Below are 12,912 nucleotides of genomic sequence, written 5' to 3'. Positions count from 1 at the left end.
GAGAACAACATTCTAAAATACATTGTTTAAGATACGTACATTTCAAAAAATATATAAAATAAAAAAGAGGGAATAGAAAAAACAATTACTTTGCATCAAGTGAACCTAAAAAAGCAGAAGTTTCAATTACCCTCTTTGACAAAGCCAAAATAAACATTACAGTAATTAAAATGGAATAAATAATGAAACTATATCATGTTGACAGGAGCTATAGACTGTAAATCAATACGTATGCACTCCAATAATGAACGTATACACTCCAAAAGCCTGACCATCCAAATTCATAAAGAAAACTTGGAGTTATACCACATAGACAGTAAAACAGTGGTAACATAAGGCTTCAGTCTCTCTCTCTCTCAGGTTGGGAAGAACCTAAAAGAAAAATAAACAGAAGGGAAGATGTGGAACCGAACCAATTGTTGTTACAATTAATTGAATTATTGGACAAAACTCTCTTCTAAATGGGACAGAATATTTTGCAGGACCATATGGTACTTTTAGAAAAGCTGACCATATAATAGGGCACAGAGTTATTGAGAAAAAACACAAGTCATTAGAAGAAAAACAGAAAAAGTTATTATGTATTTCATAGATCATAGTAAAAAGAATAGAAATTGTTTCAGGTTTCAAGGGAGTTTGTGGTTCTTAGGTATTTCTTAATAAAGAATTACACTTTTGCACACAGTCCAATTAGATTTAAGGTAAGTAGATTTTCTTTGGCACTAAGGAACTTGACTGATAGGAATGTCAGAGACCTAGTCTCTTAAAGAAGACAAGTTCAAAAGCACTTCCTCCTTGGACAGGGCTTTCTAAGGCTTTTATAGAGGATAGATTGGGGGGGACAGGTATGGAGGGTAGAGCCTTGGCAGCAGATACTGAAACAGTTGGTATTACATTTTCTGAGTTCTGGGGTCAAAGGTTACAGGCTTTGGGGAGGGGACAATCCTGTCATCTGGGATTAGCTCTGTCTACTGGCTCTATCACACGTGGTTAACATTTGGCTTCCTGCTATCCTGTTATCTTTCAGTTCAATCATTTTTCACAGAAGGAGGTTCCTAGGCCTTTCTGCATCATTGATTTTGTTTCTCATAGGAAAAAGCCCTTCTGATTGATTTTAGGACCATGTCACAGGAACTACAAATAAAATATTCAGAATCATCATGAGACAATGAAATCCTAAATAATATATGGGTCAAAGAATAAATCATAAAATAATTAATAACTATATGAAATTATAATAATGAAACAACATACCAGTATGCCTGGATTCATTTAAAACTGTTCTGGGAGAGTGGGCAAAATCATATCCTTACAAACATGAATTAACAACGTGGAAAAAGGGAAAAATAATATATCCATATGGATTTAAAAATTAAAAAGACAATAAATTAACCAATAAAAAGCATGGTTCAATAGACACAAAAGAGGAATTTTAACAGTCAGAGGGATAATATATAATTTTGAACCAACAATGGAAATGGCAAAAGACTAATAAAATTGCTAAAGGCTACACTAAGCTGATTAAAGAGTAGAAAAATCATTTAAATAGCCAATGTTCTCTATCTTTAAGTAATTTAAAATTTAGTTGTGGTTCAAATAATTATACAAGCAAACACTGAGATATTAGTACTCACCTAATTTTCTTTCTTTCTTTTTTCCCCCCAAACTGAGCACAATAATACAAATGAAATTTCATCACTGCTGGGAACAATAGGAATATTGCCTCCTTCATTTGGTGAATAACTCCTTCCTTAACATCACTTTAGCTAGCATTAGCTTCCCACAAAATAATACTAATGGTCAACATAAAAGCTGCAATCTACTAAATTCATACCTGTTTCGAACTGTCATGTAACTATGTAACAAGAAGTTAATCTATTTAAACTAAATGAAGCTTGAGCATCCATGCTAAGTCACGTGTTATGATTTTGTCAGATCTTTGAGTTTTTACCTGATGTCTACTTCAATTATTAACACGAATACTGAGCTTGATAGTAACTGTAAAGGTGATAATTGGGTCAAATTAATCTTCCTATGTTTCTCTTAATTTGTCATACTCAGTATTTCTTCCTGAACAATGCAATTTCTTTATAGTTACATGATAATAATTGTTATTTTTCTTTTATCACAATTTTAGGTTTACAAAGAAAATTACATTTTTATTACATTTGTTTCTCTTACCAACTCTTTGAAGTTGATGTTACCATTGCTACTATTTTTCAGGTGAAGAAAATTAGCCTAAGACAGGTTAAGTGATTTGTCTGGGGTTATATAATACATTTCTGAGTTTGGATTGACACTAGAGTCTTATCTTCAAGTCCAAAACGCATAATCCTCATCAGAAGTTATGGAAATTGTAACTGTGGTAATTAGAAAGTTGAAAGACATGGGGCAGCTAGGTGGCACAGTGGATAGAGCACCGGCCCTGGATTCAGGAGGACCTGAGTTCAAATCCAGCCTCAGACCCTTGACACTTACTAGCTGTGTGACCCTGGGCAAGTCACTTAACCCCAATTGCCTCACAAAAAAGTTGAAAGACAGAGTTTCTGGGTAATTTAATTATTTTATTAATAAGGTTGGTAAGTTATTAAATAAAGGATGGTCATTTGGAATCTCTCTTAGACCAAAGACCATCATGAGAAGAACTCACAATTTATATACCGCTCTAAATAGTAGGTGGTCAATGGGGCTGAGAGTGACCAACAGAAAATTATCTCTATACATAACACCCTAAGTATAACAGATCACTTTCAGCATGGGCTATCTAGACAAAAGGATCTATCACCACCCAAGCTTGAGTAGCAGATAGCTCTGGAAGAGACAGTGAGGGTGGTGACTTTGCACATCTCTGACTCACTTAAATCCATTTCACTGTAAGTCATATCACCTATCCAATGTCATAGTTCTCTTCTAGAAGCATGGAGAAACAACAACCAACACAGTGTGAGTAACAACTGTCCCACTGGGGATGCAACTGGCTTGTTCCAGTTGCCCTCCCCTGTCCTCCTCTGCCCTGCCCTTTGTCACCCTACTCTGTCCTGCCCTTTCTTCTTCCCTCCCTCTTTCCATATAGGGAATGAAAGGTTGTGTAGGGTCTGACCGAGATCAACAAGAGTTAATGCAATCTCATTATCAGTTATTGAGATTCAAGGAAAACTCTACTAAGTTAAGACTTGGGAAGGGGAGAACTCTGAATCTCCCCCCAAATTATTGCTTATTAATAATCATTTATCACATAACCTTGTCCAATGAAAGAGGACCCTAGAAACAAACCAGACTGACTTGTACTAGTACCAAAATACTGAAGGAATTAGATGTCCCCCAAGAATCTTTTGACTGTAGTATTAGGCATCAGTGGTTGACAATGGGCACTAAAGTGAGAAACCTTAGTTCAAATCATGCCTTTAACACTTACTTGTTGTGTGACCTTAGGCAATTGACTTGTAATATGTAAATTTATTTAAAACAATTCTTTCTACTCACACATTTTTTCATACTTTGATGGTATAAAGAACTGTCAATCATATATATGAAAATTTTCTGCTTAATTTCTTTTGAAAGTTTATCAAATTTGTTTTCCTTTTTTAATCTAAGTATTTTAAAAATAAGTAATGTTATAAAAGATGGTGATCTCAATGTTGTATGTAAAGGGACCATTCAGAAAAAATTCTTGAGGAAGTGACCTTGAACACATTTGGTCTACCATTATCCCTTTTTTTTTTGAGGCAATTGGGGTTAAGTGACTGGCCCAGGGTCACACAGCTAGTAAGTGCCAAGTGTTTGAAGTCAGATTTGAACTCAGGTCATCCTGAATGCAGGGCCAGTGCTTCAACCACTGTGCCATCTAGCTGCCCCTAATATTATCCTAACATCAATAACAAGTATGGGATTGTTATGTCTTTGCTTCATAATTCTGAAATTTAGAGGGTGTAAATAGTTCTTATATTTATTTAGCTTTTAGAAAACCTGAACTTAATATCTCTTATAACAACACATGTTTTTTTCTTGCTTATGTGTGTATTTTTGATTCAAACCTTAAATTTCATCAAAATAGAAATCCAACTCTCCTACCAGAAATGAGCATCTATTCCTTATTTGCATCTTAGGGAGCTATTTAGAATGGCAACGTATTTAATGGCTCCCTGAGGAGCACTCTAAAATTATGTAGCAGCGATGGAATTTGAAAGGGCTTTTTTATCTATTTTTATTTGTTTCCTTATTTATATATTTAAAATATGGATGTCAACCTTTTCCATATATTATAGCTCTTGCCATGGGGTAAAAAAATTGGGTCTTTCTGTTAATCATCCATTCTTTGGAAATCATTGATTCTTAAACATTTTCCACTCACGATCCTTTTTTGCCCGAGAAATGTTTACATGACCTAGGGTGTAAAGGTATATAAAATAGGCATAAATAACTTTTTACTGTTGCCAATTTTTTCATGACCCACCACATTCAGCTATATGACACTTTATAAAACTTCGTTTTAGGAGACAAAAACAAAAACAAAGTAACTAAACTGTATATTATAAAAAATTTACCTCTTAGAGATGCAAACTATTAAGAAAACATTGAGTAAAAAAAATCAGTTATTCAAATAGAGTTGAGTTCATTGATATTAATGTTTTTGTTTGTTTGTTTTGTTTTTGTTTTTCCCAGTTTTTTTTAAATGTGACAAAATGCTTTCTTCCAATTAACTCTGTGCAGCAGGAACAGCAAGTCTATCTATTTATCCATTTATTTGTCTATCTATTCATTGATGCATTCATTTGCTTATTATTCATTCATTCATTCATTTATTTGCCTATTCATTTATTTATGCCTTTATTCATTTGTTCATTCATTCATTCATTTATTCAGATTGATTTAAGTTAATGTTGAATGACAGGAATGTCTAAGATGAAATGAGGTAATGTTAGTGACAATTGTTAGTATTTTTATTTAGAAACAGATTTAGAGAAGTTATCAGCAGTGTGCACTCTGAAGAAAAGTACAATCCGGTTAAATTGTTTTAGTAGATGATTGGTGAGTTAGGTGCTTGGAGATGATGAAGAGGATTCTCCTTCTGACCTCAGTAGCATATGCAACTTCAGGGTGGGCCAGGTGTGGCCCCTCACAAATGAGTCAGCCAAATTCTAATTATATTACCACACTGCACATGGAGAGTAAATTTATTTGTATGATTAAGAAGGGATATGGATGTTCTACCTCAGATTATGAAATGCATCTTGCGTTCACTCTCTGTCCCCCACTGTGGGATGAACTGAAACATACCACAGTAATGAAGAAAATCATTCTAAGAACATTATAGTTATTTGTGCACCAAGGCAACCTAAACATCCCGATAGGTACACTGGATAGAGTGCACTGTTTGGAGTAATGTGACTTGAGTTTGAATCCCATCTTGGTTATTTTCCATCTGTGAGACCCTGGGAAAGTCAATTTATCATTCTTTCAGTCATATTTCACATCTACCTCGTTTTGGATAATGCCAATCTATTTTCATAGCAATGTAATGAGAATCAAATGACATATTGCACAGAAAGTTCATTTCAAAGGTTACAGAGCTACATAAATGTGATTCATTACCATTATTATTAGAAAGCCTGAGAATCCTTGACATGCATAATAGAAAAAAAAATGACATCAGGAAATTTAAACATGGACTATGGCCTCACACCTTAGTATTCAGAGATCACTAAATTCCCTCTTCTTTCTGACTTTGACAGGTTTTCCTTCCCTTCTTCCCTCTTAAGAGGCAGAGAAAAATGTTTCTATCCCAAATGTCCAGAGGTGCTCCTTTAGATATCTAATTAAGCACTATCCATTTTTATAGGGATTTACATCTGAGATAAAAGATTTGTTCTTTTTTTTTCTTCAGATGCTTCCCACATCCCTCTGGATGAGTGTCTTTTTGAAAAATTATTATTATTACTACAGGAGACATGATAATAACAGCTCTTGGGGGAAATGAGATCATGTAAGTCACTCCCTATAACTCTAACCTTCACCATCCCTGCCATACCCATGCACGCATATACCCACACATGCACACCCAATGTGGTGGACATAATTCTACACTGTTCTCTGGGAGAACAGACTAGCCTGGTGAGTCCCTTTGTTCCTAGAACTCAGAGAAAGAGATTCCTAGAAAGAAAGAAAAAATCCCTAGTTAGACTTCAAGCTTCTCCTTTCTAGAGATTCATAAGGGATTTGATGGAAGCTGTCTCAGTATGTATTATGCTGTTCTTACAATTCCAGATATAACATTATTTACTATAGGTGCTTAGTTGGTATTTATTCCTATGTCCCCTCCCTACTGTGCACCTTCAAACATTAGGGAAGTGTATGGCACAATTCTAAAATCCTGAAGCTCAGGGATATTGAATGAGAATCAGCTTCAGGAAGAATCTGAGTCCTAGTTATTTCTATGCTGTTTCACTCAGGGAAGGAGTCTGTGATTACTGTGTCTGATCACAATATAATGAGCAAGAAGGATCCTTTATCTCTATTCAGAGTCTGTTAGGTGAAAAAAATCATTGTAAAATGTGTTTTAACCTCTCAGGGTGAACTTAGCATCCTGACTGTCTTAAAGAATCTATAGGGAAGGACCTTAGCTCCTGTTTTCTGTGACTTGAGGCCCATCCACCTGACCAAACGACATCCTCTGCCCAGTGCTCTGAAAGAAAGTGGATAATAAGATGAAAAGCCCTGTGGGGAGAGCTGAAGATGTACACAGGTTTCTGAAATAACAAGGCATGGTATCTCTGTCTCTATTTCTGTCTCTGTGTCCCTCTGCTTCTATTTCTGTCTCTTTCTCTGTCTCTATCTTTGTTACTGTCTTTTTCTCTATTTCTTTCCATGTATCTTGTCCTCTCCTCATCTCTGTTTCTCTTTCTGTCTCTCTGTCTCATCTGTTTCTCTGTCTTTCTGTCTCTGTATCTGTATGTCTTTGTATCTCTCTCTCTCTCTCTCTCTCTCACACACACACACACACACACACACACACACACACGTATTTGAAGAGAGGTCTGATTTCCTTTAGTCAAAAGGCCTCATTTTCCAGATGAGGCAACTGAGCTCCAGAGAGATTATTGACTCTGCTTATTATTGACTCTCTTCTGCAAACAGACAGAAGTAGCAAAGTAAAGAGATTCTACTTGAAACCAAATCCCAAATCCCATCCCAGTGCATTCACACTGTTCCAATCTGTGTGTATACAGCCTTGATAGGCAAACTGCCAAGTAGCTCTGGCTTCTTGCACCCACACTGAGCCTTCATGATTGACTCCTTGAATTTTCTCTCCTTTTACTCTTCCTTTAGAAACCTTACCTTTCTCATTCATTTAATGCAGATCAGTCTAAGATCTACAGCTATCACACAGTTCTTAGCCTTTTTGCCTCTATGGGCCACGGCTATCCATGAAGTTTGCATAATTGTTAAAGATCCTTGCTTAGAAGAAGTGTACCTGATTGTAAATTCCAGTTGGACTAGCATTTACTGTGTCTGAATTTACTGCCTCTGAAACCTTGAAGAATATCTTGAAGCTTTTTTCTATATGCCAGATTAATAATGATTTCTTGCCATCCCCGCTCCACTCCAGTTATTATGGGCAATACATAGACTGATACAAAACAATTTCTGCAGCCAAAATATTATCAGGGTGGAGGGTGAAATGGGATGGATCACTGGCTGGCATTTAAATATGTATATATTTTAATGCATCCCTTTTTCTCAGAGTTTATTTAAGCCCTTATTCCCGGGCATAGAAAAGACTGAATTTGACTAGACTGGGATGTCTGGGATGGAAAGCAGTTGAGAGATTCTTTGAGAAATCATTGTGTCTCTCATTGGAAAATATTGGTGTAGCCTGCTTCAATATATCTTAAAATAAAATTATAACATAGCATGAAAAAAACCATAGTATGGAACTTTTTTTCCCTCACCTCAAACCTTCAAATGACAACAAAAGCAGCCACAGTAGCAAATGTATGATTAAAATTTTAAGCCAGTGATGCTCTTAGTGCAGCTTTTTAGGTGACTATTCTATGTAATGTACATGTCTAAGCTTTCAGCTTTTAAAAAGCTGGAGCTGAAAATGAGTCACATGATCTAATGTGTCTTGTGGACAAGATCACATTAAGAATTCATCTGACAGAAATGAAGCCCTTACATTTTATGACAAAGGAGCTCTATTGAATGTATTGTGCCCATTGTGTTCAGGGGGGATATGAATAATAATCTTAGTACCATGAAACTCATCTCTTACCTATTAAATAATTTCACTTATTCATTCTCATCTCAGCTTTTAAAACAACGAGAGGAAATATTTTGGACATTTCATCACTCATAAATCGAATATTAACATCCTGATCATTCAGTTGGTTCTGAAGCATGCCCACATCAAATCCATTTATTAAGTTATTATTACTTATTAATGATATTATTAAGTATTAATTATTAAAGCAACTTCATTAAGCATAAGAAATTATATCCTTAAGCTTTTCCTCTTCTGTTATCCTCTACTCTTCTTTATTCTCCTCTTCCTTCCTGCCTTTTGTTCTTTATTTCCTTCTTCTTCTTCCTCCTTCTCTTCTTTCTCCCCTTGTTCTCTCCTTCCTCTTATTTGTCCTCCTCACCCTCTTCATCACTATCCTCCTCCTCCCCTTCTCCTCTCCAATAAATCATATTTATTTACAGTATCATCATTATATATACTTATGAATGGGAATGCCTGCATATAATATCATAAATGTTATATCATATATAATGTAATGTGATATAACATAATGTAACACAATATAATATATTCTCTATGTGCTATATATTCCATAGACCAGATATAGAATTACAATATTATAAAGATGGTGGTCATAATCCTTGATTCAACCCTGATCTTACTGTGATGGATGCAAGGTTATCATTTTTATAGATTCATGATCTTGGTTTTAGTTAAACAGATATCTGTTTGGGGGAAAAACTTCATTATTCCTAAACTTTCTAACATTTTAAATAAGAACATTTGTTATATTTTGTCAAAAACATGTTCTACATACATTGATATAATCATATTTTTTGTCATTGGTATGGTCCTTTGCTGGATCCTATTCTAGATCAAACACTCTAACTGTAGGTGTAACCCAGATTTCTTTTAGGTAGCTTCTTTTCTTCTTTCTGTTTATGACTTTCCTTGGTGATCTCAACTTCCATGCCTTTCATTACCATCTCTTAGTTAATGATTCTCAAATCTACCTGTGCTACTTGAAACTCTGTATACCTCTAATCTGGTATCTTCAATTGCTTTTTTTTAGACATCATGAAGTGGATGTACCACCAGACCATTTGATTTCACCATGTGCAAAAAAAAATTCATTATCTTTCCAATTTAACACTTCCATCCCTTCTCAGTTCTTACCTGTTCGTGATCCTTGACTCCTCACTAACCCTCATCCCCCTGTTCATATCCAATCTGTTGCCAAGTTTTGTCTACTTCATACATACAACATCTGTCTAATATGAGCTCTTTGTTCTCTGACACTAGTACTACTATTTCTGTGGCCCTCAACACTTCGTACCTGAGTGTGCCTGCCAAATCCTTTCTACTTCATTCCCAATTCAATGCTAAAGTTATTTTCCTAAAGTCCACTTGTTATCACATCAAACCCCTACTCCCAATAATCTCCACTGGCTCTCTATTATGGAAAGGATGAGATACAAAATTATCTTGCATTCCTTTTATAACCTATCCATCTTCTTTTTATTCTTATACCTCACCCACTGAAATTTACTTTCTGATCTACTGATACCATCCCCCTTGCTCTTTGAACAACAAGATTCTCTATTTTTCAGTGCTAAGTATTTTTTTTTTCTGGCTATCCCCATATGCCTGGAACACTATCCCTCATTTTCTCTACCTACTGCCTTTCTTTAAGTCACAAATAAAATTCCATTTCACTTAAGTATTTCCTATTTATATTTATATAGATTTTACTTTTCTTTGCATTTTGTTTCATTAATTAGCTTGTGAGCAATCTGAGGTCTGGTTTGTTTGTTTTTCTTTACTTTTCGGGGGAGAAGGAGGTATCTCCAGTGCTTAGGATCATACCTGTTACATAAGAAGAGTTTAATAAATGTTTATTTTCTGGGGGCAGCTAAGTGGTGCAGTGGATAGAGCACTGGCCCTGGATTCAGGAGGAGCTGAGTTCAAATCTGGCCTCAGACACTTGACACTTACTAGCTGTGTGACCCTGGGCAAGTCATTTACCCTCATTGCCCTACCAAAACAAAAAGCCCAACAAAAATAAATGTTTGTTTTCTGATAGACTAAATATTCTTCTGGTGATAGGCTAAACAGAAATTAAGAAAACAACAGTACGTGGTCACAATTGCAAACATTTTAAAATGTCCAAGGATATACATTTTGGAATTACTAACCTGAAAAAGTTGTTAGGAATAAAACACTTTCTAAAAGTCCTTTACTGTTCCATACAAAATGAACTTTACTGAAGTTAATATGAAAAATGTGGAAGATTTTGAATGCTAATGGCAAACCACGGTTCTTTAATACAATCTTCTATCTCTCTCTCTCTCTCTCTCTCTAGGTCACTGTGGATCCATTCCTGTCCCAAGACTAATACAAAATGTATTCTTATGGCGATATCTTGTATTTTCTCTATGTACTACAAATTATGATTGGAATCTTAGGTAATGTTTTAGTTCTTTACCTGTATAGTTTTCATTTAATCACTGGCTATAAAACAAGACCTATTGACCTGATTATCATTAATTTGACCTTTTCCAACATTTTAACAATTCTCTTCAGGGGGGTCCCATGGGCAATCCAGTTGTTGCAAGTGAAATTTTTCCTTGACAACATTGGTTGTAAAACCCTAATTTACCTGCAAAGAACGTCCAGGAGCCTAACCCTTTGTAGCAACTGCTTCCTGAGTGTATTCCAGACCATCACCATCAGCTCCTGCAACATTAGATGGGCAGAACTCAGAATCAGAGCTCCAAAGTACATTATTTCTTGCTGTATCTTAATATGGATCTTCAGTCAGCTATTAAGTGTGCCTTTGTTTTCTAGTGTGACTGGTGTTAAGAACAATAGCAACAGTAATCAAAGTAGGAATCTAGGGATTTGCTCTTTAAATAGATACACCAGGCCTACTTCAGCATTTATAAGCTGGAAATCACTTTATGAAGGAGTCTTTGTGAGTGTCATGGTCATTAGCAGTGGCTACATGATTTTTGTCCTATACAGACATCATCAGCAAGTTCAACATACTCTTGGAACAAGCCTTACTCCAAGAGCCTCCCCAGAGATCAGAGCCACCAAAACCATCCTACTGATGCTGAGCATATTTTTGTACTTTTATTCAGTCAGTTTCATCTTTATTATTTATATGGACAATTTTCAAGATACAAAACAATGGATGTTACACATCTGTGTTCTTTTGACTCTATGTTATCCATCATTTATCCCCTATGTCCTAATCAGCAGTGACTCCCAGATCTCCAATTCTTGTTATCTTTTCCAAAGGATGAAAAAGTCCTGCCCCTGTCCTTCAACTTCTCAGAACAAACACCACAAAGCCTTGCAATTGCAAAGCTGAAATATCTTTGAGTTTTATGTAGTCCAATCCAGTCATTCTACCTATGGAATACTGAGGCAAATTGTGACATTTCCCTAAATCAGAAAGAAATTATTTTGTTTTCTCAACTCTAAGATACTTTACATATATATTAGTCAATTCAGGACAAAAAGTTCTTGGGCTAATAGGAAAGAGATAGATGCAGCCATGTGGGGCAAGGGATAGAACACTGGTCATCTATTAAAATCTCTTCTCAAATACTTATTTCTGTGTGGCCCTGGACAAGTCACTTAACTTTTATTTGCCTCTGGTTCCTCAATTGTAAAGAGGGGATAATAATAACACCTGACTCAGAGGGCTATTGCGAGCATCAAATGTGATTTTATTAATTGTAAAGTGTAAAGCAATTTTCTCAGTGTTTAGCACATTGTAAATTCTTTATAAATGTTAGAGATTATTAGTGATGTTGTTAATATTAGGTGCTTGCAAAACTACATTATTTCAAGCAATATAGAATGGAAGGCACTTTAGAAATCACTGAGTACAACATTATTTTTGAATACAGGAGAAAGCAAAGGCCCTTTAGGGTTTAATAAAGAGTTCAGGGTCATATCACTTTCATAGATAGGAAGGAAGATTTAATCCCATATGGTCTTAATTGATAGTCCAGTCATATCAATTATAACATAATCTCTAGATCTAATTAATTCACATGCTTTTTTCCATTATATTTATCTCCTCGAATAATGAGATTCTTTTTTTAATAGTATAATATTCTTTTTAACACATGTTCACTGTTATATTCTGCTTTGTGAAAGAAAGAATGAAGGAAGGAAGGAAGAAAAGAAAGAAAGAAAAGGAGGGAGGAAGGTGTGAATTAGTGAATGAAGGTGTTAAAATTATTATTAACTAAATGGACCCTAATCTGTGGACTCCTCGCTCCTATCTGACTACTTTTTTATTGGTAAAGCTATAACTGGCTATTACCTGCCTACCTGCCTGGGGGTTTAAAAATTCCCCCAGGTTCCTTAAGCAAGGGCTTTCCCCTTCCCCCACTGCCTCTCAGACTGATAAGGAAAAAATGATTAAAATGCCTCTTTTAATTAAAGCAAATATGAGATTTATTTATATGAAACAGAATTAAATACAAAGAGAAATAAAATGTGACTGTAGTTTTAAACTTTCTCTCCTGCTTGGCATATCTCTCGCCTGAGGGTATGCTAGCTGCCCCATGGCCTTCAGACAGGCTTTCCTCAGACCTGGTTCACTTTCAGTCCTCTCCAACTTCCACAGTCCTCTCCCTTTCACTCTTTTT

At 35.5% G+C, this 12,912-nt stretch overlaps 1 protein-coding gene across 1 annotated transcript; it reads left to right on the top strand.

Annotated features, from left to right (window-relative positions):
* The first annotated feature begins 10,643 nt into the window (after nucleotides 1–10,643).
* Nucleotides 10,644–11,618, top strand: LOC122731926 (vomeronasal type-1 receptor 3-like). Its single transcript, XM_043972171.1, has one exon. The coding sequence runs from the start codon at nucleotides 10,644–10,646 to the stop codon at nucleotides 11,616–11,618; it is 975 nt and encodes a 324-aa protein (XP_043828106.1).
* Nucleotides 11,619–12,912: the final 1,294 nt, after the last annotated feature.

Source organism: Dromiciops gliroides, chromosome 6, assembly GCF_019393635.1.
Source record: "Dromiciops gliroides isolate mDroGli1 chromosome 6, mDroGli1.pri, whole genome shotgun sequence".
Classification (NCBI taxonomy): Eukaryota; Metazoa; Chordata; class Mammalia; order Microbiotheria; family Microbiotheriidae; genus Dromiciops; species Dromiciops gliroides.
The sequence above is the reverse complement of the archived record's forward strand: the minus strand, read 5'-3'. Positions and strand labels throughout refer to the sequence as shown.

Excerpts from the sequence above, each read along its gene's own strand:
- LOC122731926 (XM_043972171.1), top strand. The coding sequence starts at position 10,644 with ATGTATTCTTATGGCGATATCTTGTATTTTCTCTATGTACTACAAATT.